The sequence below is a fragment of the Protomyctophum parallelum genome (assembly GCF_964188405.1).
Source record: "Protomyctophum parallelum genome assembly, chromosome: 17".
Taxonomy (NCBI): Eukaryota; Metazoa; Chordata; class Actinopteri; order Myctophiformes; family Myctophidae; genus Protomyctophum; species Protomyctophum parallelum.
Window position 1 is genome coordinate 23,429,322 of NC_139719.1, and position 27,210 is coordinate 23,456,531.

A 27,210-nucleotide genomic window follows, 5' to 3' on the forward strand; every position below is an offset into this window, starting at 1 on the left:
GCATGTACCGCCGTGTACAACTACACAACCGGAAAGCCCATGTATGTACCACCGTGTACAACTACACAACCGGAAAGCCCATGTATGTACCACCGTGTACAACTACACAACCGGAAAGCCCATGTATGTACCACCGTGTACAACTACACAACCGGAAAGCACATGTATGTACCACCGTGTACAACTACACAACCGGAAAGCCCATGTATGTACCACCGTGTACAACTACACAACCGGAAAGCCCATGTATGTACCGCCGTGTACAACTACACAACCGGAAAGCACATGTATGTACCGCCGTGTACAACTACACAACCGGAAAGCCCATGTATGTACCACCGTGTACAACTACACAACCGGAAAGCACATGTATGTACCGCCGTGTACAACTACACAACTGCACGAGGCAAACTTGCTGGGGTCATTGCAGACTTAAAGGAGCATTCAGTGATTTGGGTGATTTGGAATACAAAACCGGTCCGCCCCGGTAACAAGATGTGCACACGCTCTACAGTGGGGGGAAGTGCAACAGGCCAACAGCACGCGCACCAAGGCCCGCCCCGCTCGATCCTGATTGGATGAAGCCCCCCCCCCCCCCCCCCCCCTCTATCCTGATTGGATGAAGGCTTTCTCACCCACCACCAAAACCGAAACTATAGGGTTTTTTGACCCCTGTGGTTCACTGGGGATAGGGAGGAACTAATTATATGGTCAGCACACTATAGTATAGGGAGGATTATCACAAAACAAGAAAAACAAAAAGTGATATTTGAATTAAGTGCAATCAGTAAATATAAAAAGCCTCACATTGGAGACGCATTTCATGTCATAAGATTTTAGTCGACTAAATCTACAGTTGATTTAGTCGACTAAAATGTATTTTGGCGGGCCTTGATGCCGTCGTAATGGCTACTTTTACACTTGCTGAAAATAGCCGATCTACAAGCTCACAACACGTTGCAGTGCGACGCGTTGAGCTTGTAGATCTGCTATTTTCAGCATGCAACGAAGTGTAAAATGACTTATACTCGATCTCTTATCCACTAGTTGTTGACGAAATTGTCAGTATATTTAGTCTTAGTTTTTGTCATAGTTTTTTATCGTTTTTGTCAGTGAAAAAAGGTAGTTGACGTCCATTTTTCGTCATAGTATTAGTCGACAAAAACAACACTGCACCTCAGTATTGTACCTATACTTTAAGTACAGTACTTAACTAAATGTACTTAGTAACTTTCCACCACTGGCCACCCAGGGCATTGTTCTACCAGCGTGTTGATAATCAGAGGTCACAGCCTTCCCTGAAGATAATACACCAGCATTATGTGACTGTCGGCGGACGGCGGAAACCTTTCAGGAAATTGAAAAAATAACCTGTGCGCACAGTGCGCCAATGGATCCAGTGTGCTTATTATATTATGTCAAAAGCTCTTGATAATCCTCTTCATTGGTTAAACATGCACACTGTACCATTTTCAGTTTCAACTTAAAAATGTTTCAAAGTAGCAAAGATAGCACATCTACAAGCTGACAATGTGCCATGATCGATCGGCTATTCTGGCTATACCTTTCCGTCATACTGCTGTAGGACCAAGTGGGGTCTTAATTTATGGGGGGGGGGGAAACATTAAAAGTTGAAATATGGAGATACAAGGTTTCTGCCTGACAGTGATGATTATGTAGGAGGAGGAGATGGCAAGGGGTAAATGGAGGAAGGACAACATTGAGGTGGAGAGGGATCAACTACTGTATGAAAACCTTGACAGACTTAAGCATCAACAGTAATCAACAGTGTTGTGATCAGCAGTAACACAACCTCATTTTATGTCTTTTTAATACACTGGGTCAAATATCTTTCTATTCTATATATATATATATATTAGAGGTGCACTGATGTATCGTCCGACAATCGGAAGGGGCCGATATTTGCCTTGTTAACTGCCATCGGCGCATCTGTAAAAAACTTGACTTTCACCGATGGTCTGCAGGCAAATCCGGTAAGACACCCTTGTACGGAGATGTATAGAGCGGCTGCGTGTCGCTCAGTGCATTCCTCCTCCCCCGGGCACCGTTTCAACTCAAGACAGGAGTCAAGTTTAGTTAAACTTTTTTTTTTTTTTTTTCAGTTTACCAAACTATAATCCACAAGTTACTTCAGTGACGGTGTGAGCGCCATAGTGAATACCCTTGCACAGCGCGAGGGTATTCAATAATTATACTTACAATTAACTGCCAAGAGTCAAGAGAGACATAAAATGTCTGAACACATGCAGCACCATGAGAGTGTTGGAGGAGAGGGTGATAAAGGGGAGGAACAGAGAAAAAAGATTGAAGTGAGCAAGACATGATTGGCACTTTAGTGCGTGCGTGCGTGCGTGCGTTTCATTCTCCAGGGTTTTGGTTATCTATACTGAAGGTACAATAGAACATCCCCTGAAGGCTGTGTTCCATAACATTGTCAGGCCTCTAAACCGAGACAGAAGGGCCTGCAAGTGTATCCAAGATAGTCATAATTTGCACCATGACCAAACCTTGTTTGGTCAAGGCATCAGGAGAAGGAGGACAAATGGACACATTTGCCCGTCACTGAGCGGAGGTCGGCTGCGGTTTACTTTCCCCCGGATTAAAAATGAGAGACACCAAAAAAGACCCCTGTGTGCTACGGAGCCAAACAACCTTATCAAGCATACTTTCAAAGGAGTTGCTCATTTCCATTTCATCCCGGCACGCCTGAGGCCCTGTTATGGTTAATTGGATTTCTGTACTCCTTTTATGAGGAATGATTGACGTTATAGGAGACATACACACACACACACACACACACACACCACCATATGACGTTTTAGACATGTTATGAAACAAAACATCTGGCACAAACTAGTGCTGCGCACTTTTCTGGTCTCATGCAAGAACCTGAAAACTTCCCCTGTACTGGCAGTGATCAAAAGAATCAACCGTGACTGCTCGGTCAACAACAGGTCAAAGAAGTACAAGAACATGATAACAAATACAGATGCATGGAGGTAACCACACAAAGGGGAATCTGGGCTGTAAAAGACAGGAAACATGCAGTGCTGTGTCCGTGTGCTCTGCATTTCCCCCATGCTTTTGTGTCCCTGTCTTTCGGGCCTTTCATTACCTCTTGTGACACTAGGAAGTCTGAGCAGCTGTTCTGACCGAATTTGAGATTTCAACGTTTATTTTCTTAGCCCATGGAGTCCAGAGAAAGTTCCCCTTGCATGACTTTGTCTAAATATTCGATTGAAATCATCTCTGTTTTTTCCCCCATTTGAAACGTTTTGTAAATATGATTTTAGGCATATATCTCTTACTCAGTCTGACTATATCGGCACAATCGACCGCCGTCCCCCTTTCTCCCCCACTCGTCTGTCACCTCCGACAGCTGGAGACGGCATTGTTCAAGACGGCATTCCATGTCCAACGAATTAAATCATATACGTTTGGCTGGTTAATTAACTTGGAATTTGTTTATTATTTTGATAAGATAATAGGAATATGAATACAATGATTATTATCATTGTTGTTATTATTATTATTATTATTATTATTATTATTATTATTATTATTATTATTGAATGCTCGGTTAGACTCGACCGACATTTACTTTCCATGAAGCGAGAATGCTTGCCGATGCGCGATACAAAATAAAAAGTGTTTGAAATAATTCCAACCAGATACCTCTACATATTTTGTCAATCAAAAGAACAGTTCTTTCTGCAAGCGACGTGGAACTGATCTGCAAGTGTGCCTGCCCTGCACGCAAGGCAATTTTTTTTCCCCTCCTCCTCCCTCTCTCAACTGCTGCTGCTGTTGCTAGTGTGCAAGGCTTACATCCGGTCTAAAGCCCACCCACTGTATGCGCTGATTTCCATACACAATACATACACGATCCGTATCCTCCCCTCACCGGATGTTGAATTAACAGTACTAACGGCCGTATTTGAAAAGACGTATCCAATCTTTTACACAATAAACCGATTTCCCGACATTTCCTTTTCACTTGATACTGTTTCGTAGATAGGGCCTACACAACCGATCTATATACCAAATATTTTGAGTTTTTTTAAATGAGCAAAAAATGAGCGAGTTATGATTTAAAGAAAAGAGGGGTGGAGGAAAAAAAAGAACACACAACTACACACAACACAGCTAACTAGGCGATTATTTGGCACAATCAAATATATATTAATTACATCGATAACACGCGTAGCCTATAATGTTTCCCCCTCTATATAAAAATGACAATATATAACTTTATATATATTTATATAACTTTTTCGTTTGCATGGCCGGTTTGACCCGACGCGATTCTTTGGCACAATCAATCAAATATAATAGTAGGGCTACTAAGCCCGTTTTCAGCTAAATGCGGAAATGTCCAGGCTAAATAACTTATCGACGGGAGTCGTGTTAATATTTATTTACTCGTCATTGTCATGTTCACTCCAAATAAACAAGTATTATGCACATATGATGCGGAGAGCCATCTTATAAAATATTTGGGTTGCGACATTGAGGGGGCAGAAAACAGCCCGGTCACGTGGTTCATGTACTTGCAAGTTGGGACAAAGAAATGCAATGTTTTTTATTAATTAAACTGATAACAACATAACGTGGCTAATTTTTTTTAATTTGGAATGTACTTTGGCTGGTAATTTAGGTAAATATAACGCGACTCACTTGTATAAGTAATTTACCGCGGACATGCCGCATTTACAATACATTGGCTTTTAATGTTGTTAGCTTATAATATTAGCAAATGTAAGCTAACACACAAGAATGTGATCTTGGCTCTTTTGGAAGGAAAAAAAGAACAACAAAAGGCAGCAACGCGACACTCTTCCATGGCTATGTTGCAATATATGCCTATATAATCCGTGAAGTGTACATTTTCATTGGGTGTATAATAATGTATTTATAAGAGAGGGAAGAAAAAAAAAGAAAAGTGCGTGCGTGTAGGCAACAATGACGTCTCCAGCTGAAGAGGTGTGAACGAGTGGTGCGGGGGAGAAAGGGGGAGAGCGGTCGATTGGGCCGGAATAGTCAGACTGAGTAGTAGTGAAATTTTTTCAGACTTCCCAGTGTTAAAAGCTGCCTATTAATATTCCATCTGGCAGCGGGGGGGCCCTAGCTCTGCTCTAGCTCTTGCCCTCTGATAATTCTGTCATTCGGTAAGTATCTTATAACATTCACATTTACACATGGTATACATTTGCATAAATTGGAGTGTTTGGCAATTGTCACAGAGATCGATCACGGATGGCAGAAGAGGTAGGGAATGAGAAATAGTGGGAATAGATATGGACGGAACCATCCATGACTGAGTTTTACATGAATCATATCAGTGCTATATTACTAAGACCGCTCATTCAAGTGCAAGTGTATTTCATATAACATCTAACAGGCGATCAAAGGTTGAGGTTACTGTCTGAATCCCTACCGGGATTCTCAGGTAATACCGCACGAAGTTATTTTAATGCTTGTCATGACACCACAATTAAAATGCCATCAAGAACAAATACATGTACAAATGCATAAAACAAATCCTGTGGGGGTGTACAGTACTTGCATATACTAATTGCTGTCTTGACGTTGAATTGTAGTTAATACTATATACGTACTATAGTGTTGCCACTTTTAAAGGGGCCCTAAAGGATTTTAGAGGTTCGTCCTTTTTTTGGCTTGTTTTTACAGTCAGGCAAATATTTCATGTTACATCAGGCCATGTATAGACCCTACTCGAGCAGCCAAATGTTGGGCATTGTAAACTAGAAAGGTACGCACGCATGCATGCATGCATGCAGCCATGCACGCACGCACACTCAGTGGAGTGCATATCACCAGTGAGTGTGGCTTGTCTAGGACTTTGTCTAGGACTTTGTCTAGGACTCGTTTATGTCATCTAAGCTGGTTTCGACTGTTGACTTCCATTATCAAATTAAAGTTGAATATAATGTGTGAAGGTGCTTAGAAAACAAAGAAACAGTTGGCAAAAATGTAATCTCCCCACCTGCCGTTGCCTAAATACAATGCTATAATAATCCTCCACAACCAACACCATGCTTCTCGTCTGCTCAAGCAGGGGCTGATTGGGCTAAAGCACTGAACTGAATGAAGGTCAACCTGAACCAGCACAACGCAGCTCCAAAACCCTGCTGCTAATTAACTCCTCTCGTAGAATCCATGGCTTGACTGGCGTGCCTCTGATTATGAATCACTTTTATGTAAAAGTACAGCCAGCCAGTTATGTGCTAATTGAATGTGGCTTCACATAAGCTCAGACAAATCTATGTTGGTATTGGATTATGTGCCTGGCCTTTTGGTGAAGAAAGATTTGCAGGTTATTTCACGCCATGAGAGATTTCCCAAACGAGGAACTATAGAGAGAGCAATTATTCTCCATTTCCACTGGAGAGTAAAATCACTGGTGTCCTCCAGAGCCTCTGCACATCACTGTGCATGCAGCACAGAAACACAATCAACAACACACTCATCTGTGGTTACACAGTGCTTTATGTAAGAGCTATATAGGTCTAAAGAGGCCATCTCGCTGAAACCCCCCCCCCCCCCCCCCCCCAAAATACAGCACATTTTAATAAAGATGAACAAACAAGCCCAGACCCATGAGAGGCTCTGAAACGGTGTCGAGGCTATGTGAGTGGTGATTAGCTAGGTCGGCTAATGCCATGATTCAGTGATTAGCTCCTCCAGACAGGTCCCATTGGGCATTGGCAAGGAGGAGGGCTGCATTCTGGCAAATGAAGAGGATGGGTCAAATCAGCCCTGAAGACCGGCTATAAAAACAGAGGTGAATGGATGGATGGATGGATGGATGGATTGATGGATTGATGGATTGATGGATGGATGGATGGATGGATGGATGGATGGATGGATGGGTGGGTGGATGGATGGATGGATGGATGGGAGAATGGTGGCTTGGTTCGGGAGAAGACTGGAGAGATGGGCGGATATGGATAAGATAATTGTTTTTGATAGGGGGCTAGAGGCTGTTGACAAGAGGACATTAGCATATTAATTATTATGTTGCAGGTTTAGAGAAGGCCTGCAGTAATGAAAACTGATTGGGTGAGACTCAATAGTCAGAACACAGTATCAGGGACACACTATTGAATGTGACCACTGAAAGGGTTCCAGCAAATCACCATGTAGAAGAGAAAGAAATAAGGACAATTTAGTTTTCTGGATTTATGCCTTGTATATAACACCCAATGCAAAATCTAAACTGAACGACAATCTATGAAGGCTGAACCAGTGGAACAATGGCCGAGTTAGAGCCACAATGTATTTTTAATTTGAAAGGTATAACCCTGAGGTGCATCTCTGACCCATTATGACTAATAGCGATGCAGTCAGTATAGGCCTCAGTGGGCAAATGTCTGCATGGTTGCACATTATGAAAGAATTATCTACTCTACTGTAATGTTAGAAGTGTGACTCAAAATAAGTGTCTAAAGGTCTGCCATGGTAAGTCGGTCATAACAAACTGGATTTCATGAGTGCAGCTTATTCACTTCCCAACTAGACTATAGACACTATGATGCCAACCAAAAGTTAAATGTAAGGACGTTGTACCGTTATGTAAATAATATTTAGTGCATGTCACAGCTCCTGGGATCTGTGTTGGGATGTAGGCTATACAGTGTATAGCATATAGGCCTACTGTAGGCTATTAAAAACTCTGCAGGTGTTTCGTGGTTGTAAAACTCTTTTTACTCAGTGAATAAAAAACGTTTCCTGCATAAGCTCAAATCTACACTGATCAGCACCATGGTGCTGTCCACTAGCTGTGGACTATGATATACTGTAGGATGATATACTCATTCTATCTAAACCACTCTGCATGTGATCCACCCATGCCGATAATAACAACCAGTCTGATGATCCCTGAAGCCCAACCGCCATTAAAAACTCTAATTGGACTTGTTATCATGGAAGCTACTTAATATAGCTAGGCTAGCCTACTTGTTTTACGGCCAACAAATGGCCTGACCAAATCGAAACCATGCATCTCAGAAACTATAAAGACAGCTATCAAGCAGTATCACTCACTTAAGCTACAGTATAGCCTACTGATAAGTTATAACAACAATGTTTATAATAGCCTATTCTGCGTAAAGTGTTTCCATGCCATGTTCAAAACAAATTCTATTGCATTCAGCATGGACCATTCCACATTATATATATAGCTCTGTTTTGCTCTCACGAGATTCGAAGTGCATGGGCGAATATGGGCTATAATTTGGGATAACTGACATGACCACTACTAAAGTCAAATTTGACCACTGTTAATGTAAAGGCAATATCAAAAATCCTCTGCGCGAACTCGATCGAACGGCATGCAGTCGATGTGGTGCTGATGTTGCCGAAGCATCGAGGACACGCGTCTCCTTTAAGGAGATGCTCAGATGCATGATCCATGTTCAGTGCAAATTATTACCACACGTATGCTTTAAAACGAAGAAACAAACAAAAACACTGCAGAAAAATAGGATAGGATTTGTAATCTTTTTTTCCCCCAAGTCGCGTTACTTTCTAGGCATTTTAATAAGGCCATTGTAGACTAACGTGTAAAAACATGGCAGTGATGCGCTATTGCCGCCTCCTACACGCTACACCACATCCAGTTTTGTCTGCCTGTCTATATCTTGAACAACAGACATCGTACGCTTGCATTCTCGCCAACAACAACAACAACAACAACAACAGCGCGCACAAAAGACAATGCATGTTCATCAAAATCCAGGGATATCATATCATACTCACACGCTCCCTTTGATCGATCCGTGAATGCCATCGCTCGGGAAGGGGGCAGTGCGCCCCAGAAGCGCTTCGCTTGTATACGGCGGTGTGTCCAGACTCCAGTGCCAGGTTATTGCCGCTTCTCTCCTCCTATCCTATAGTGTTCCGTTACCTTCTGTTCCTACAACGAACTAAAGCTATGGATGACTGATGATCACACACCGTCGAGCTGCTGTGGGATGTTGTCGCGGGACTAGGAGTGCTAAACGTGAACATCTACACAGGAAAATCCTCAGCACTTCCGAGAGCGTATAGAACGAGAAAACAAATGGACCCTTTTGTTGGTTCCATTTGTAGGCTAGCTACACTCTCGGAGTAAAGAGTTTCAGCTGTGTCTCTCGCCCGGTCAAGGCGCGCACATGCACCTATGCTTTTATGCTTCCCTGCTCATTCAATACTTTTTTTGGATGCATCGTAGCCTACTTTGTGTTTGAAACACTTAAGACTTAAGATATATAACATACCCTACAGAGTACAGTACATTCTATTCTCTGAATAGAATGAAAACAAAATATTAAATAGGCAAATAGCCCAGTATACAACACTGCAGGCATGACGCCTATACGAAAAACATTTTATCCAACCAGTCAGTTCATCTAATGAGTAATGACCATAAATCAATATTAGCTATTTTCACATATGCTATGTATACATTATTTCCTCACCGGCAGGAGGCTATTATGCTACCCGTTTCTCCCTTTGGTGAACTATTGATTATGAAATTCAATATAGCCTAATTTGTAATCTCTGACTCAGTGATGCAATCCCTTGTCATGTCACTCCATGGACACAAACAGTTTGTGGAAAATGTAGCCTACAGCACAAGCTGTCATTGTATTTTAACCATATACAGTCAGACAGCAATTATATTTCAAATGCTTCTTATAGTAAAAGAGAAAGGATGATAAGATCAACCTTTATTGATCCCTATATCCCATAGGATCATTCAGGTGTCTAGCAGCGACAGCGTCAAGGTTGAAATACAGAGGGACACAGAAGTATACAAAAGAGACCGTGTGGCCTCTTGAGTGTTCTATAGGAGCCCTTTTGACCTTGCAGCATAAATTAATGGAGAATTGATTGATTGATTGAAATATTTATATTTAATAGTTTGCAGAATTACAGTACATTTCATTAAGCACAAACTCAATACAAAGACAGAGTGGACGACCCAATTAAGCATTACACTTGTTTACAAGAGGGTCCACCATGTTCAATTCATCAAAACATTTAGAGACGTACAAATAGACACTTCAATATAGAAGGCCATGCAGGTGAATTTAGATATACAGGCACAAATTATCAGCAATGTAAACAGTGCATGAATTCATATATCATGCACGGTCTATCAACAATATATTAATTTATATTATATGTGACACATTCATTATGATAGACTGTTTCTGACAGAGGCTAAGTCATTGAATAATTTTTAATTTTCACGTTTTTTCATGTCATGTGAAAGCAGGGAATCATAGCTTCAAATTGACATATTAATTGGTTGTTCAGTTTGACCCACCAGTTTTGAAGATATGACTTGGTAATGTCTTGCAGAAAACAGCGAGTTCATATTCAATGTGGACTCTAAACTCGTACCTAGTTACTGTACATGTTTAAGCATTTATTTCATATTTACATTACGATTTCAGCTCTGACATTTATTTCAGACATGCTCTAATATGTGAAGAGTCTGCCTGTGATATTAACTCATTTTGGATAAAAAAAGAAATAATCTGTTTTTCTCTCCTGAGACCATGGCTGTCTCTGTATCAAAATGAGTCATACATATGTCTATCCACAGTTATCTTTAACAACCGACCTGTGTTTGGTGACGTAGCTATAACTGATCGCATGGACTGAATGAATGAGCTAATTTGCACTTTGAAACGTGGTGTGAGAATGCAGAAGAGTAGGCCTAATGATAAAGTAAATAAAACAGATACAGTTACAAAATAAAGAAACAGAACAGAATGGTATGCAATCTAAAAGGATTAGGACCAAAGAAAGCAACATATGGTTTGTTTCCATTGGGGTTTTGAGTAATTCATATAAACATTTAGTGACAGACATACAGTACTATGCAAAAACATCATAAAAATGAGTAGGCCTACTAAATCAAAAAAGATTATGTACAGTAACCTTTTTTTCTTTTTTTTTACAGGGGCCAGTTCCGATTTGCAGCCACCTAGTTTTGAAGGAGAGTAAGGATTCACATCATTCACACTTTTGTTTATTTTATTTATTTTATATATTTTTTATCCCACAATTTTGTAACCCATTTTTCACCCCTGTGTCAATCATCTAATGTGATCCTGGGCTCTATACACACCCTCCACCAACCTAGTCCCGGCCATATATGGGGGACAAGGGGAGAGCAACGGACTTGAACTCATGCTTCCTTCATGCCTGAGTGTCCAAGTTGCTCCTTTACACCTGACAGGGGGGAGTTTCCCTGGTTGGACGTAGCGCGTGGAAGGAACACGTTATTCCAACCCCCTCCATCAGGCGCCCCGGCTGGCCAGGGGGAGGCAGGATTACTGCAGGATTACTGCATGTTTTTTGTGAGGGTACCTAGGGGACACGGGGAGAACATGCAAACTCCACACAGAAAGGCCCTTTCGCCAATCCCGCCTTCGGGTATGGGCACTGATGACGCGGAGGAGGAAACACGCCGCCAGCACCCACAGCGTCCCGAGCGGGAATCGAACCCAGGACCTTCTAGCTGTGAGGCGACAGCACTACCAACTGTGTCACCGTGCCCCCCTTTTGTTTCATTTTAACCACTTGTTTGAGCCAAATCTGGGTTGAACTTGAACGTGATTTGTGGAGCTCCCTCTGGTGTTGTGTTGGTTGGTGGATGTCTTTAACGTTTTTGAAGTGTCTTGTGGTGTATAGTGCAGGGGTGTCGAACTCAACTTGGGGCGAGGGCCGCATTGGTCAAAAGGTCACTTGATGGGGGCCACAACCAGTTGCGGACGCACGCTCGATGTCTCAGTCAGTCACTGCTATAATATCTATCTATCTATCTATCTATCTATCTATCTATCTATCTATCTATCTATCTATCTATCTATCTATCTATCTATCTATCTATCTATCTATCTATCTATCTATCTATCTATCTATCTATCTATCTATCTATCTATCTATCTATATTCTACTGTAATTAATAAACAATGCAATAAGGATCCCCAACAAAACATTTGAAAGTAAAACATTTCAATTTGAAGTAAAGTTTGTTTACCTGTTTACATCTGCTAATATGCAAAATATCTGCAGTTTCTGTTCAGTAATGTGTGGCTTTTGTTCTTATGTTTCAGGTGTTGATCACCTGAGAGCTATTACCATGTCAGCACAATATCTGCAGTTTCTATTCAGTAATGTGTGGCTTTTGTTATGTGTCAGCTGTTGATCACCTGTCAGCAAACATTTACATCTGCATTACATATGCAGGCCTACTTTCAGCAAATCAAACTCAGACAATCAACTCAGTTTTGTGTTTTTATTGAAGTGAAAAATAATTACACTCAATGCTTCATGCATGCATAATCAATTAAAATGTTTGTTACACTTCGTTACACTTTTTCATTCTGGATTCTCCTGTAAACTTCTCAAATGTTTCTTTGTGCCATGTATCATCATGGCACTCAATGCTTCATGCATGCATAATCAATTAAAAAGTTCGTTACACTTTTTCATTCTGGATTCTCCTGTAAACTTGGACTGGTCTATACAAGACACTGCAGTGTATCTTGTATAGACCAGTCCAGGACTGTTGCAAGTTGTACTCTGTCCTCCAGTCTGAGCCATCCCACCCTGATGAGGTTTTTTTTTTAGATTTTTTGGGGGGGGTTTTGCCTTTATTGATTGAGTACAGTAATTTTTGGACAGGAAAGGGGGAGAGAGATGGGGGGGAAGACATGCGGCAAAGGCCGATGGGCTCGGGACTCGAACCCGCGACACGCTGTCAGGCTGGATTACCAGCCTAGGTGCCTGGACCGCTTTGCCACGGCCCAGGCCATGCATGGGTTAGATGAGTTGTCGGTGTTAGGTCAAGTAGTAGCCTGACCAGTTTGTTTTGGAATGTCTGTATAGCCTCGTTTTTAAGGCCTTTGTATGGTATCATGAGGTAAATGCATAGTTATAGACAGTGACATTGGATGATCGTGCTCCAGCTAGAGTATTAATTCCGATTGACCAGTGAGGAGCATGCGGAAGCTCTCAAAAGTAACCCATAACAAATAAATGAGTGAATAATGTTACTCTAGCATTTTACTGCCATTATTATTCATATTCAAACAGAATGGGCTTAACAGGCTGTAACAGCTCCCCCTGGCCTCCAGGCAGGGAGAGGAATTTTCCACTGGAGTTGTTGTCCACTGTCCAGTATGTCCATTTGTCTTCATTGGCAGAGTGCCTCCACTTATGCACGACACTGCTGACAGGGGTAAGGGGAGCTGGCCAGAGGCTGGAATGTAAGGCTGGTAGGAAGCGGAAAAATACTGAGGATACCCTCCTCCCACCCCTGTATGCCCAATTTATGCACACCGGTGTTGTGCCCGAAAACAGTCGATCTACAAGCTCAACCTATCTATCACTGAGGTGACACATTGTGAGCTTGTATATCTTCTGTATTCGGTGCTTAGGGTCAGGTGTCATAGCAGCAACAGCAGCATGGTAAAGGCTTTATATGGACCTGACGTGGGCTAGCTGTGACACAGTGACCCTTTACGGACTTGGTATACATTACGCACAGTGACCCTTTACCGACTTGGTATACGTTACGCACAGTGACCCTTTACCGACTTGGTATACGGACAGTGACCTTTTACCGACTTGGAATAAATGGCAAAGGAATAACATTAGACCATGATGAAGATCAAATAGATCGAAACGTTGTCAGTATTTAAATAAAGAACGTCTTGATATTACCTATGGTGTGCGGGCTCCATCCAATCCACTGAAGTTTATTTTAGCCCAGCACCCAGCCTGTCGATGTGCGTATTCTACGTCTACACAAAATAAGTACATAATATTTTAGTAGACATTGTGAGAATTGTTAATTTTGCTCAAAAGTAAATTAATTAGGTCCTCTGTGAATGGAACAAGATTCAAATAATATTCCTGAATATGAGTTGCTATGTAATAATAATAATGTATAAATGATTTCAAGGTCAGAGTTGAAGAAGAAGACATTGGTCTGTATTCTTGACAACAACCTGACAGGTGAAAGCTGGGCAGAATTTCCTCTTTTGTCAACAAAAGTGCTCTCAGGATGACTCTTTTGACCAATGCATTTTTGCCCTCTCAGTACCTGCATACCTGACTAACTAGTACTACTTCACCGTGAGTCTACACTCACTACACTCGACACCCACAGCCTCTGTGGGTGTCGAGTGTAGCGAGTGTAGAGGAAATATTTGTTCATTAAACAGTAGAAAAGGAAAGACCTGAGATGAGCTGAGAAGACTTTTCAGATTCTTGCATCGTTTTCGCCATCCTTGATTGAGATGGATTCATTTGAAAATCCTAACAGTACTATCGGTGAACAGCTGCAGGGTGCTACTTAGCTTGTAAATAGATTCACAATAATAGTGTATAATTACAATCTTGTTACACGACCAATGTCAAGGATCATACCATTATAACTGAGGATGCTACATAAATATGAGCCTATGGGGTAGAACCTGAAGCTGAGTTTACCACTTACAACCGGCCAATAAATGTAAAAGAAATATATCAGATCATCTACAACACATTGCTATTTTGACTATTCTTTGGATGACAACGTATGTTTCAGTGGTTAATGGTTTAAGCAGTAGGCTAAATAAATGTCACAGAGGGGACATTTACTAATGTCCATGACGAAAGTGTAAATGCTTAAATTAGAAACCCTTTATGGGAAAAAAGGGGGTGAGTGGTGCACATGTTGTTCTCATTTGCAAGTTGTCACATCTCTTAAGTGTTTTGTTGATGAAAGCTTACGACATGGGTCACAGACTCAACGCAAGCTTCCAGCATGTGATGCGAGTCATGTGACTGTATACAGTACAGTTATTATTATTACAGTAGCTCTTCCTCCTGCTGCACGGCTGCACCTGTGAATTCTGGTATTTCCCTTCCACATCCGATGTGGGTCACTATACAAAAGGTGACTGCTATACTAGAAAACAACATGGACTGTCATGCTTAGATAATGTCTTTAGGCAATATCCGATTTTATCAGAACACGGAGAACACGTGTCAAAACCTGATAGTAAAGTACATTTACTCAAGTAGCCTACTGTACTTAAGTATTTAGGTATTCTTACTTTCTTCAGTATTTCCAAATTTCAATACTTTTACTTCTACTACATCTCAGAGGCAATTATTGTACACTAAAATTATTTGACAAGCAGCTTTAGTTGCTAGTTACTTTGCAGATTTAGATTAATATCACAAAACATATATAACCATTCCTCCGAATCCTCCCTATATATTTGTTGGCCATTTGAAAATAGACGATCTACAAGCTCACAATGCATGGCAGTGTGAGCTTGTACATCTGCTATTTTCAAAATATTTTAAATACATTTTGAACTTGTGAAATTGTACATTCTGCACAATTAGTAGGCCTACTTCATTTACTTTTTGACTTTTTAAGTATTTTGATTCCAATGCTTTTGTACTAACAGAGCATTTCTACATTGCAGTATTGATACTAAACATGTGAGTACTTCTTATCACTGCCTACTACTGTCTGTAGTCGTGTAGTATAGGCCTACTGCATATTGACCGAATTAGTGACTGAGACTTGTTCTTGGCCTTACTGACGACAGTCATATAGTTATGCAGAGTTGGCAGGACATGGTGTTCTCTGTCAGCCACGGTCTGTTCATTCTCTGACAATGGCGGGACTCACACATGTGTGAGGAATTCTATCTCTCAGGGGAGCAGAAGAGAACCAGCAACAGCAGCAGCAGCCAGTAGGAGGAGCCTTAGGTGTCTGTTTGGACTGTGTTCTCATAGACATATATATGTGTTCTAGTCTGGGAGGAGGTGTCTGTTTGGACTGTGTTCTAGGCTGGGAGCTAGGCGGGCTTGTTTACCAGAATGACGCTGGATGACCTTCTTTGGTTATGAAACGTACCTCACTGACCCCAATCCTAAGTCAATAACTACAATATTAGTAGTAAGTAGTTTAATACAACTATCTTGAACTGTCCATAAGCTAGTGTACCTGTCCAGAACCCTAAATGCTTCTTTACATTAATTTATCATTATTGTATATTTTTCATTGTATATTTGTATTATTATTACTTCGTCATTTGTCTTTATTAAGTCCCATCAACAATTCATTGCTTGCATTTGTATAAGTTAGTGATAAATGAAACCTTCCTGATCACACCCTGGGTACGACCCACTCCACCATGGCACAGACAGTGGAAATGGAATCACAGGTAGGGCACAAATTCTCAAATTCAATAACATTATTTTTTTTGAATAAAACTATATTTTCCATATGCCCTTTTGTTTTACTTGACTTGTTCTTCCTTTCACTACTAGTAGTTGACACAGATCAAACACATTTGATGAAGACAAATCCACCTGATTCTAATCTCTCAACACAGTATGTCGGGTTCCCCAATTAATTTTCCTCAAGGGCCATATTTTGACTAGCGTACCAGGCTGGGGGCTGAGTCTGCACGCGCGAGGCCGAGGTCTTGCCCTGAAAATTCATTTTCAGGGCAAGACCCCATTTGAAAAGGATGCCCAGTTTGACATGCAGAGGCTACTGACCCCCATTTAATGCCATTTATATCTGGGGGGAAAAAAACATTTTTTTTTTCTTTTTTTGGAAATTCTTTAATGGGCCACAAGGGGTCGCTCTGTGGGCCGCAAATGGCCCGCGGGCCGCCTATTGGGGAACCCTGCAGTATGACCTGTGTTGCCAGTTGGGATTGTATCTGTTTAACTCCTTAATCTATGCCTAATTTGCCTATTATTAATTAAGAAAGAGTTTGAGAGCAGTCTATAAGTAAAAGTACTCTCAAACAGCCACAACATGTTTGTATTTGTGTGTGGAAATTAATACCCACAACTCAAAGGGGAAATGAGCATGTAAACAAGTGTTCCTCTGACCCGCCCAAAGGACCCGACCCTCCCCCTAATCATTCCTATTGGTTTACCAGGTTTCTAAACAAACAACCCTCTGGTCCTATTGGCTACAACAGTGTCGTTTTTCCTGCCTCGCCCTGCTTTTCAGGCGTCAACATGGTACTACGTGTGAATATATAGATGTGTTCAGATCCGTTCAGACAGAGACAGAGAGTAGTAGTAATATTAAGCTAATTTAATATAGGCTACATACTAGACTAAGATTGAGAAAAGCCTTTTGGATCTAAGACTGCAACCATGAAGTTCGTGAGGTTTATTATGAAAAATGCCGCGTTGGCCAGCGCCGCCAGCGTGAAACATGTCGAGCATTTCTCCAAATTCTCGCCTTCACCACTCTCCATGAAACAGTTTCTGGATTTTGGTAAGTAGGCCTTGCCGCCTAATGACCATCGTATTTTTAAAACATTTGCAAGTACCCGATCTAACACTGACCAGGGATGTTTTGTATACCCCACTGATTTGACGTTTTCTTCACCTAAACCTATTGCATAATATCCAACAATACATACATGATATATTATTGCCCCGAGTCCGACTGTGTCACTTTAAGTAGCTTGTTTGTTTTGCCTACGACGTGCAAAGTCGTTCAGAGTGCTCGAGTGTTGCGTCAGTAATGCAAATGAAGCTATGTGAAGCAAGCATGCATGTGCAGCTGCTGACTGACTGTCAGTGTTTGTGTCCTTGTATGCTCCCTTTATGTGGACAACTCGACATGAATTATTGTTAAAATGTGTGTGTGTGTGTGTAAAACTGATAAACACCGAAGTAAAACGAATAATACAAAATAGTATATGTTTACATACTGATTCTGCACATTCATATCCAGGCTGCCTATTTCAGACTCAATAGTTTGATGTAAATAGTTGTTTCAGCAAAGTTTGTATTAATGCATTAAAGTACTTCACCAGCCTGGATCCAGTCCCATTAATCACAACATCAAATTCTCCAGAAGTGGCACCTGTTATATCTAGTCTATATATATATATATATATATATATATATATATATATCTGTTTTTTGTTGTTGTTGCACATACTGCTGTTGCTGATATGACAATTGCATTTCCCTCAGGGATCAATAAAGGTTTATATCTTATCATTACATTAAGATAATTTCCACCACTGTTTTCTTAATGGCAGGAACCATCAATGCCTGTGAGAAGACATCATTTGTGTTTTTGAGACAGGAGCTCCCAGTGAGGTTATCAAACATCATGAAGGAAATAAACCTTCTACCTGACAAACTGCTCACAACCCCTTCTGTACAAAGGTTACACAGCTGGTGAGTTAATCTATTACAACATACAAGAATAGCTGCTTTATTTGAATAGCTGCTTTATTTGACTGTTATTGTCATGCAGACTACAGTTCATTCCTCACAGAGAGATAGTTCTTACTCGGGTCCAACAAGAAAAACGTGTGTCTCAAAACTGGAAAACAAAAATGTTTTGAATGGAGTAAAAGCTTTTCAGTAAAGAGTAATTAACATCTTCTTAATGAGACAATTATTCTGTACTGAAAAGTGAACAGTCCTTGATGTTGACGTGTTTACTTGGCCCCCTTGTATAGAGGTAGATCAGCACCGTTGTTTATCTTCTCAGGATTCCTATAAATAGTAAATACCCTTTGACCAACTTGAGCTTCGTCCAGGCCCTGGGGCGGGTGGGCGGGGGAGGGATGGTTCTCTGCACAATGAACTTAGCCCTAGATTCACGTCACAGTGTCACGTGACACACTTTCTCCAGTTTACTCCCTCCCTCCCATGGAACGGTTTATCCTTCTGCTCTGCATATCTTTCTTCAAAGGATAAGCAAGGCCTTAAAATACGAGCACTATCACATGTTTATGTACCAGGACCAGACCCCTGTTACAGTGTGCGCTGAATCAAAGAGTTGTCTCCAAAATAAAACTGTGTGTGTGTGTTTGTACCAGGTATATCCAGAGCTTATTAGAGATCCTTGAATTCCTGGACAAGAATCCTGATGACCACAGAACACTGGGGGAGTAAGTGACTAATTATACAGAGTTATATGCCGATTATAAAACATCAACAAGTATTTAAAATGCATTATAGTCAATACATGGGCTTCAAAGAAAGTGTTACTGTTATTGTTATTGATCTATTTCCATCTTTCCATCTTTTCCTTGGCAGGTTTGTGGATGCCTTGGTGACTATCAGGAACAGGCATAACGATGTGGTACCAACCATGGCCCAGGGTATCATTGAGTACAAAGAAGCCTTCTCCTATGACCCAGTCACCAACCTGAACATCCAATACTTCCTGGACCGCTTCTATATGAGCCGGATATCCATCCGTATGCTCATCAACCAGCACAGTGAGTGACATAGTTCTGTCAGCTTCAATACATCAGTCAAACAGTTAGGTTTAGTGGGTGATTCTTACTTGTTTGCATGCCGGTTTAACACACCATACATTTGCGATTATATTTAGCTCACAACATTTATGTCATGATATAAATTATGAAGTATAAACCAACAGACAGTCATCAAGTCTATCTTTCACTCATGCACCTTACCTTACTATAGCCATATAACCATAGAAATAATCAATTATCGGATATTGGCCAAAATTGCAACATTGTGTATCCCTATATACATATATTACTGACCTCTAAAGGATTTAGAACTTTTTGAATTCTTCACATGACTTTAGTATTACAATTGAATTACTTTGAATGGAGCAAGAGTCAGGATGTGGTCGAGAAATGTATGTAACGTCTGTCGGGTGTCCAAAGCTATTACTTTTCAGGACATTAGACAAGTTCAAAATGCGTCACTTTGTGTCACATTTCACTTTCAAACTCCTGGATGTACTACTTGGGATACTTGTTTGACGCTGTAGCATGATCAAGTAGGGCATTCATTTAAGAAAAAAACAGAATACGGAGATAAGAGGTTTCTGCCTGACAGCGATGATGGATAATTGGCTCAATTGAGTGAATAAAAAGCAGTATTGTAATGTGAACTATGTCACTGAAAAGAAGAGGAACCTTGAAATACCACAAGTTTCCAGACAAAAGCATTGTGCCATGTCTGACATCAGTGCATAAATTGAAAAGCGGTCTCTTCAGGCTATAGATGTACACTAGTATCTCTCTTCAACTCTTGTCTCCTATCTTCCATCTCATGGTCCCATACCCGCTATTAAAAACGGGTGGCGCGTGGTACCTAATTATGGCAACTTATATAATTCTCCCCCTCGTATTCTGACACATTTCCCCTGCACCCTGCAGCTCTCGTGTTTGACGGAGCGACAAATCCGGTTCACCCCAACACCATCGGGTGCATCGATCCTCACTGTGAAGTCACAGAGGTTGTGAAAGGTAAGTGACAACAGACGGCAATCGGCTGCGATTGCAGCGCTGCCCTCACATTAATGTCACGATTACACATTTAAGTTGACGATGAATTAAATTGTCGCACAAATAATTACGATTAACAAATTAATTGTGTAAAAATGTTTTTTTGACATTAGGACATACAGTATGAATAAAGAATACATTTCTGTTTGCCTGGTAATCCAAAACTTCACGGGGCAGATGTGACAAATAACTGAAATATACAAAGTACTGTATATTAGCTTGATATACAAGCTTTTAACGCGCATTCTATTTCAGCTTTTTTTTTTTATGTATGGAAACAATTATGACAAAATAATTGCGATTATCTCAAATAATTGCGTTTAGACTATTATGTAATCATTGTGACAGGCCTAGCCCTCACTGACTGCTCACGGCATGGTGAATGGAAATGTTACTTTTACTCTAGCATACACTTGTCGTGTACGAGACAAGAGTGATGTCAACCTGTGATTGACTGCTGAGTAAACAACACTGTACTTTGGCCTTCCCATGTTATCACATCCAAACAACAGCCTGTCTGTCATTGCAGTGTGGTTACTTGTTAGCTTTGCTTATGGTACTGTTCTTTCCTCTCAGATGCCTTCCATAGTGCCAAGATGTTGTGTGATCAGTACTACCTCAGCTCTCCTGATCTGATTGTGACGGAGGCAAACAGTAAGACTTGCTTTATGTAATCTATTACCTGCACATTGGTGTTCTGACTTCCGAGAGGCAGGCAAACAGCCAACAGCTAGTTTAGCACAATGGTTCCCAAACTTTTCAGCCCGTGGCCCAAAACAGAAATTAGATATTCGAACAAACTAGTGCCAATAGCAGATAATCGGCTATTTTCACTACAGTACTTCTACAATATTTGTTCTAATTTATGGAATTTCGTAGATTTTTCATTCATTTCTTCACGACAATTATTTGGATTTTGTTATTAATTCATGAAAAGTGTTGCTTTTTTGGGATTGTTTTTAGAAAATGTTTTGAAATAATAATAATTAAAAACCAAATGTAGGAAACAAAAACTAAGGGGACCCATGACAATGTGTCCGCGACCCACGAATGGGTCCCGACCCACTGTTTGGGAAACGGTGGTTTAGAAGAGTTGCACGGAAATGTGTACGTTAGGGGCCTGCAATTACCCCACTGAAGCGGAAGTAATTGCTAAGTGGGGACGGCTGAATGCATCAGACAATATTGACACACTACAGCTTTTCTTTACCCATCATTCCATAAATGATGGAATCACTGTCATTGTTGCTTACATTTCCATGAGTTCCCAGGGCTATTAACCTGAAATGAGCTGCATCTAATGGAGTAAAATGTGTTTTTGTTTCTCCTCCTCCCCAACGCACAGTCAACATGAGGAACCAGCCCATAAGCATTACATATGTTCCCTCTCATCTTTATCACATGCTCTTTGAGCTTTTGAAGGTATGGCACAACTTAATATTTTATATCCAAAACATCCATATGTTCCATACATTGTGGAAATATGTACTATTTTATCAGCTCACGTGGTTTTCTCAGCCCAAAAACAGTAATGTGTTTGACCTTTGTGTTACAGAATGCCATGAGGGCCACCATTGAGTACCATGAGGGCAAAAACGATCTTCCGCCCATTCAGGTCATGGTGTCTCTTGGAGGGGAGGACATGACAATTAAGGTAGGTTCTAAACTGTATAGAATTACGCTACTGTTACTTCATATAGAAAAAAACACTGTACACAAAATCCTCAACATAGAGAGGGAATTGTTTTTTACTACCCTGCGCAAGCCGCTCTTTTAACACTGTTATGCAAGGAGGGAACTTGACCCTCCGTTAAATCTGTGTTTTAATATTGAACAAAAGCTATTAAGGTCTGATAAGACAACTCTTCATATTGGAGAGCCTATATTGATATAGTCTTGCTGTAACTTGATCATCCACGCTTCAGATCTCGCTCTTTGCTTTATCCCAATCCACCTGGTTGGCGGTTACATAAGACATAAAGAGTAGCATTCATTGGTGTCCAGTTTCCATGACAATATGCAGAGTGGGGAGTCAGTTGGCTCATGGCCTTGACTTGAGCTCAAGTCAAGGTGTCACAAAGTGCACCCATTCATGGCTCGGCAATTTTCCAGTTTTTGACTTTGTCTCTCTCATTCTCTCCATCATACATCTATTTCTTGCGGTCTTGTCTATTCGGGGTCTGACCCTTCACTCTGTCTCTGTCCATATAGGTGAGTGACAGGGGCGGCGGAGTCCCCTTCAGGAAGACTGAGAAGCTCTTCAGTTACATGTTCTCTACCGCTCCTACCCCGCAGATATATGAGGACATAAGGACACCTCTGGTGAGTTATGATACACCCCCAGTGGGGGTACCAACCCACGCTCGGTTCGTGCTTGAAGCCATAATAAAATAAAAATATTTGTTGCTGTCCTATTCACCATCACCAGCCGTCATGATTGGAATGACCATCTGACTTGATTGTGACCTTGACTTTTGACATTAGTACTACAGACTAAAAACTGTTTAAGTCCACATTAATTATCCATAATGTATAAATTATGGATAAGGGGTCAGGGCAACGAGGCCTTTTCGTGGAGGGGTCAGAATAAAATTTGGACTTAAACTGTTTTTCGTCTGTAGTACATAGTCATTTTGTGACCCAAAAGTTACTACTCTTTAACCAACTGATTATCACCCATCTGTTCCTGAGCTATTTTATACACAGACACACATGTACGCAAACAGGACCAATTCCAATAACTTGTCTTGCATGCATTCAGGCCTACACAAAGCAGACCTGATATTGATATTTGCCCAATATCATGACAGCTTCCTGTGTAACAAATCTCTAATCTCGCCCTCACTCTCTCTCTACAGGCTGGTTTTGGCTATGGTCTGCCCATCTCCCGCCTCTATGCCAAGTACTTCCAAGGGAACCTGCAGCTCTACTCAATGGAGGGCTTTGGCACGGATGCTGTCATCCACTTGAAGGTGAGCCAGACACTGATAGTAGAGTAGCCACCCGTACAGGGCGGGGGTGGCAAGCGTTTCAAAGCCAATACAGCACACAGTAAGAATTAGGTAAAATTGTTGCTTGATGACGTGTTAGTTAAATGCGAGCTGACCTCATTTCACCACGGTGCTGTACTCTAGAGTGCACTCAATGTAAACAATGCTCATTATTATTCTTTGCCTCTTCCAGGCACTGTCCACAGACTCCATTGAGAGGCTGCCAGTGTACAACAAGACGGCTCTGAAGAACTACAAAGTGACCCATGAGGCCGATGACTGGTGCATACCCAGAAGAGAGCCCGTAGACCTCACCAGCTTCAAGACGGCAAAGTGAAAATGGTCAAAGCATCCATGACCGTCTTTCTGTGACTGTCTGTATTGTCCTCATATCACCAGACTCCTAGCCACAATGTGGCCACTATGAGTGGTGCAATAGTAGAAGGAGATGTGGGGCTTTCTCTTTGAATGGGCTTTTAGCTTTAGCATGTTCATAATGTTTTCAGTGCCTCTGCAGAAGCTGAGAGAGCGAGCAAGAGAATAGACTCGCAGTGACTGGATAATAACGGAGTACTTGCAAATTTACGTTAGCTCTTCACTTAGATAATGTTTGTCCCTTCCCCTGTGAGCCTTGTTTGAAAGGCCATAGAACAAACACGTCCATGGGAAGGTGTGTGGACGTACAGCCCAGAAACAAGCCACAGTTTGGGCCATAGAAGCGGTGGGGGGAAGGGCAAGAAGACCCAGCGACAGCCCCGGTGTTCAACTGAGACCACTGTGGTGGACTGGTGGTATGCAGAGAGACTTGGATGTATTGTATTCCAGTTCAAGATGCTATGTAGTATGTGCAGTATAACAATGACATCATAGACCATGTTCACAAGGCTGCCATTTCTATATGTATTTCTATCCTACAGTATGTTGTATACCTGTACCATACAGACTACTCGAGTATGACAAGAACAAAATGGCTGTCTTGTGAGTATGGATTGGAGCATGAAATAGATATTTGAGCATGGGGTTTAGGGGAGGTGTTATTTGCACTTTGAGGGACCACTTGTGGTATGGTTTCTGAGGAGTGGAAACCTAGTAAAAAGTAAATCCTTCCTTTCTGAGATGCTGACTGCCATAGAATGTCACCTCAGCCTTACTAAGAGAGACACCCAAAGAACTGTATTTGTTCTCTTGAATCTTTGAAACATTTCTGGATGTCTGCATGAATGTATGTGGAAAACACAATTTTGCAGATAGAATGTACTATCAGTTGACAAATTAATTTGACTATTAGTCAACTAAAGGCCAATTTACACCATTTACACATCGTTTCAACTGATGTGTCATTTCTCACATAGCGTCCTTTGCATTGGCGTGGATGTTAAGCAATACATTTACTAGAGGACAGTTCAGCGTCAAACGTTTTCTGACAACGTAGCAGCGGTCGAGAAGGTCAGAACAATGGACCTGTTTGAAAATAGATGTTATGTATTAACTGTTTGTCCCTGTGCCTGGGCAAAGCAGTTCTTACCAAATCAGACAAGCTTTCCTGAAAAAGGTCCGCCATATCTCTCTTGAACTAGATCTAGTTCAAGCAATCGTGGGAGCTACATTGTACCCCATGGTTTCATATGTATCCGTAAGCTTTCCGAAAATTAGCAAAAAGGACAGGCAGCTTGGTCTGTACATATACAGTACACGTGACGTACACATATTTAACATGGAGAATAAATGGGCCTTAACAAATAACGCCAGTGCAATACTCTGGATTTTAGAGCTGCGTAATTATGTTGTGTCATGCAGGAAGGTAAATTGATTAGAGAGATTCGCGTCTGCATGTGTTATTTTGTTGCAGGCCGATAATGCCTGTACATTTCAGGTTTTTGATTTAGCCACAGTATTCCTACCAGCTGATACGATAAGTGGTCTTATCTCACATCAGCTCCACGGACCAGGTTCAATTTGACCCAGAGTTCTGAAGTGACCAAATGTTTTGTTTTGGTGCATTAACTCTAGTCTAATTAGTATTATGTTTTGAAGCTATACTACGACAATATATCTGTCTCATGTCATGTTCCATGGCCGATATCGGTATGTAATCATGCCAGAGAGTAGAATTCTTACTCCATTAGACTTACAACTGCGTGAGCTTATAGATCGGCTATTTAACTTTTATTTATATTGGGCTCAAAGTGTTTAAGGTGTGCAGAGGAAGTGTTACTAACCCCCTATGCAAGGCATGTCATAAGTGATTTGAGGAAGTTCTGACCTCCACAAAGCAAGTCTCTCAAAGTGGCTTTATGGGTTATTTATACTTCATTGCAGACGTCTGTGTTGCTCACTGGAAAATAAAATGGCAAATCTAGTACAAACTCACAGAGGTTGTAGATCGGCTAACCCAAAGTATACTGTAAATCAGGCATTTACAGTACCTTCTGAGGAAGAAAACAAAAAGCCCTGGGTCCATATGTGTTGGAAATGTACTGTTTTCTTTTGTATTCATTTATATTGAATGTATTTTAAGTTTTGATTTTGTAGCTAAAACCTTCGCCACTGAAATTATTGTCAGTACACAATCTCACGAATAAACCAATGTCAGTGCAAAAGTCCTGTTTGTTTTTTAATCACTAGCACTACTCACTATAGTGGAAATATACAGGTGGGTCAGGTGCATAGCATGGTATTGTGCAATCAATGTCAACATAATAAATACATGGAATGCTTGGTGTGAAAGTGGCAGCATGCTGTAGTGCTTTCTGTTCTCTGGTTATTTACTGCAGCTGTCAGTGGCAAATTAAGGGAGATTGGGAGAGGCAAATGGAATAGAAGCAGAGAAATGTTTGCCCTGGCAAACACACTCCATTATGCAACTTTATTGTCGCATAACAAAATAGTGAGATTTGGTGAGAAATGTTAATGTAAAAATATATATACCGGTACTACTGTAGGTAAAGGATACATAATAAGGTGCATGGTTACAAATAGCAGCAGGAAGAAGCAGTTAAAATAGCAGCAGACTAATACTCATACATTGTAGCCTTCTTGGTGCAGTGTGATATGTTTGGATTCTCCAATATGACAACAGCATTGCTTTTCAGGGGAAAACGTTAGCAAGAAATGGCAGATCTACAAGCTCACAACGGGTCACAATTAGGGCTGTCAATCGATTAAAATATTTAACTCGATTAATCGTATGATTGTCCCTAGTTAACTGATTAATCGCAAATTGATCGCATATTTTGTATACGTTCTAAATATACCTTAAATCAGTGGTTTTCAAGATTTTTCATATCAAGGCCCATTATTTATTCTGCATTTGAGCCACGGACCACCATTTGATGAGATTTAGCCTTCCAGACCCAAACTAAAGAATTGTATTGATGTTGGCCAATGGTACCATTACGAGAGATAACAGGCCATGTTGATCAAAATAACATGTTTTCTAAGTTTTCTAATTGTGTAGACTCACTGGGAGAGAGAGAGAGGGGGAGAGAGGCGGGGCTCACTGACTGCCTGCATTCACATGCATGCATCTCTCAACCATTCTGTCAAACTTCACAGTGTGTTAATCGCGCATTAAAAAAATTAGTGCCATTAAAAGGATTGTGAGTTAACTAGTTAATAGTGCGTTAACTTTGACAGCCCTAGTCACAATGCAAATGGGTTGTGAGCTTGTGATGTGACTATTTTTAGCAAAGATATTTCATTTAGAGTCAGAGATATGTCATTTATTTTAAAGTCACTAGAGCACTGTGGTACTCAAGTAGTATAAAGTTTAAGTGGTTCAAAATATATATTATTGATTTAAACAATTTCCCTTTCATTTTGATTGAACTCATTACTCAATC

The 27,210-nt window shown here is 40.9% G+C and overlaps 1 protein-coding gene across 2 annotated transcripts; it reads left to right on the forward strand.

Annotated features, from left to right (window-relative positions):
• The first annotated feature begins 17,111 nt into the window (after positions 1 to 17,111).
• On the forward strand, positions 17,112 to 25,968 carry pdk2a (pyruvate dehydrogenase kinase 2a). 2 transcript variants are annotated; one of them, XM_083788058.1, is made up of 11 exons: positions 17,112 to 17,356; positions 18,135 to 18,276; positions 18,927 to 18,998; positions 19,147 to 19,331; positions 20,250 to 20,339; positions 20,955 to 21,032; positions 21,724 to 21,800; positions 21,934 to 22,032; positions 22,590 to 22,700; positions 23,237 to 23,350; positions 23,562 to 25,968. In XM_083788058.1, exons 1-11 carry the CDS (start codon positions 17,233 to 17,235, stop codon positions 23,703 to 23,705), a joined length of 1,236 nt encoding a protein of 411 aa, XP_083644184.1. In that variant the 5' UTR covers positions 17,112 to 17,232; the 3' UTR covers positions 23,706 to 25,968. The 2 variants fall into 2 exon arrangements, with proteins under 2 accessions (XP_083644184.1, XP_083644185.1); XM_083788059.1 differs by lacking the exons at positions 23,237 to 23,350; positions 23,562 to 25,968 and adding an exon at positions 22,957 to 22,996 and having other exon boundaries at positions 22,590 to 22,727.
• The last annotated feature ends 1,242 nt before the right edge of the window (positions 25,969 to 27,210 follow it).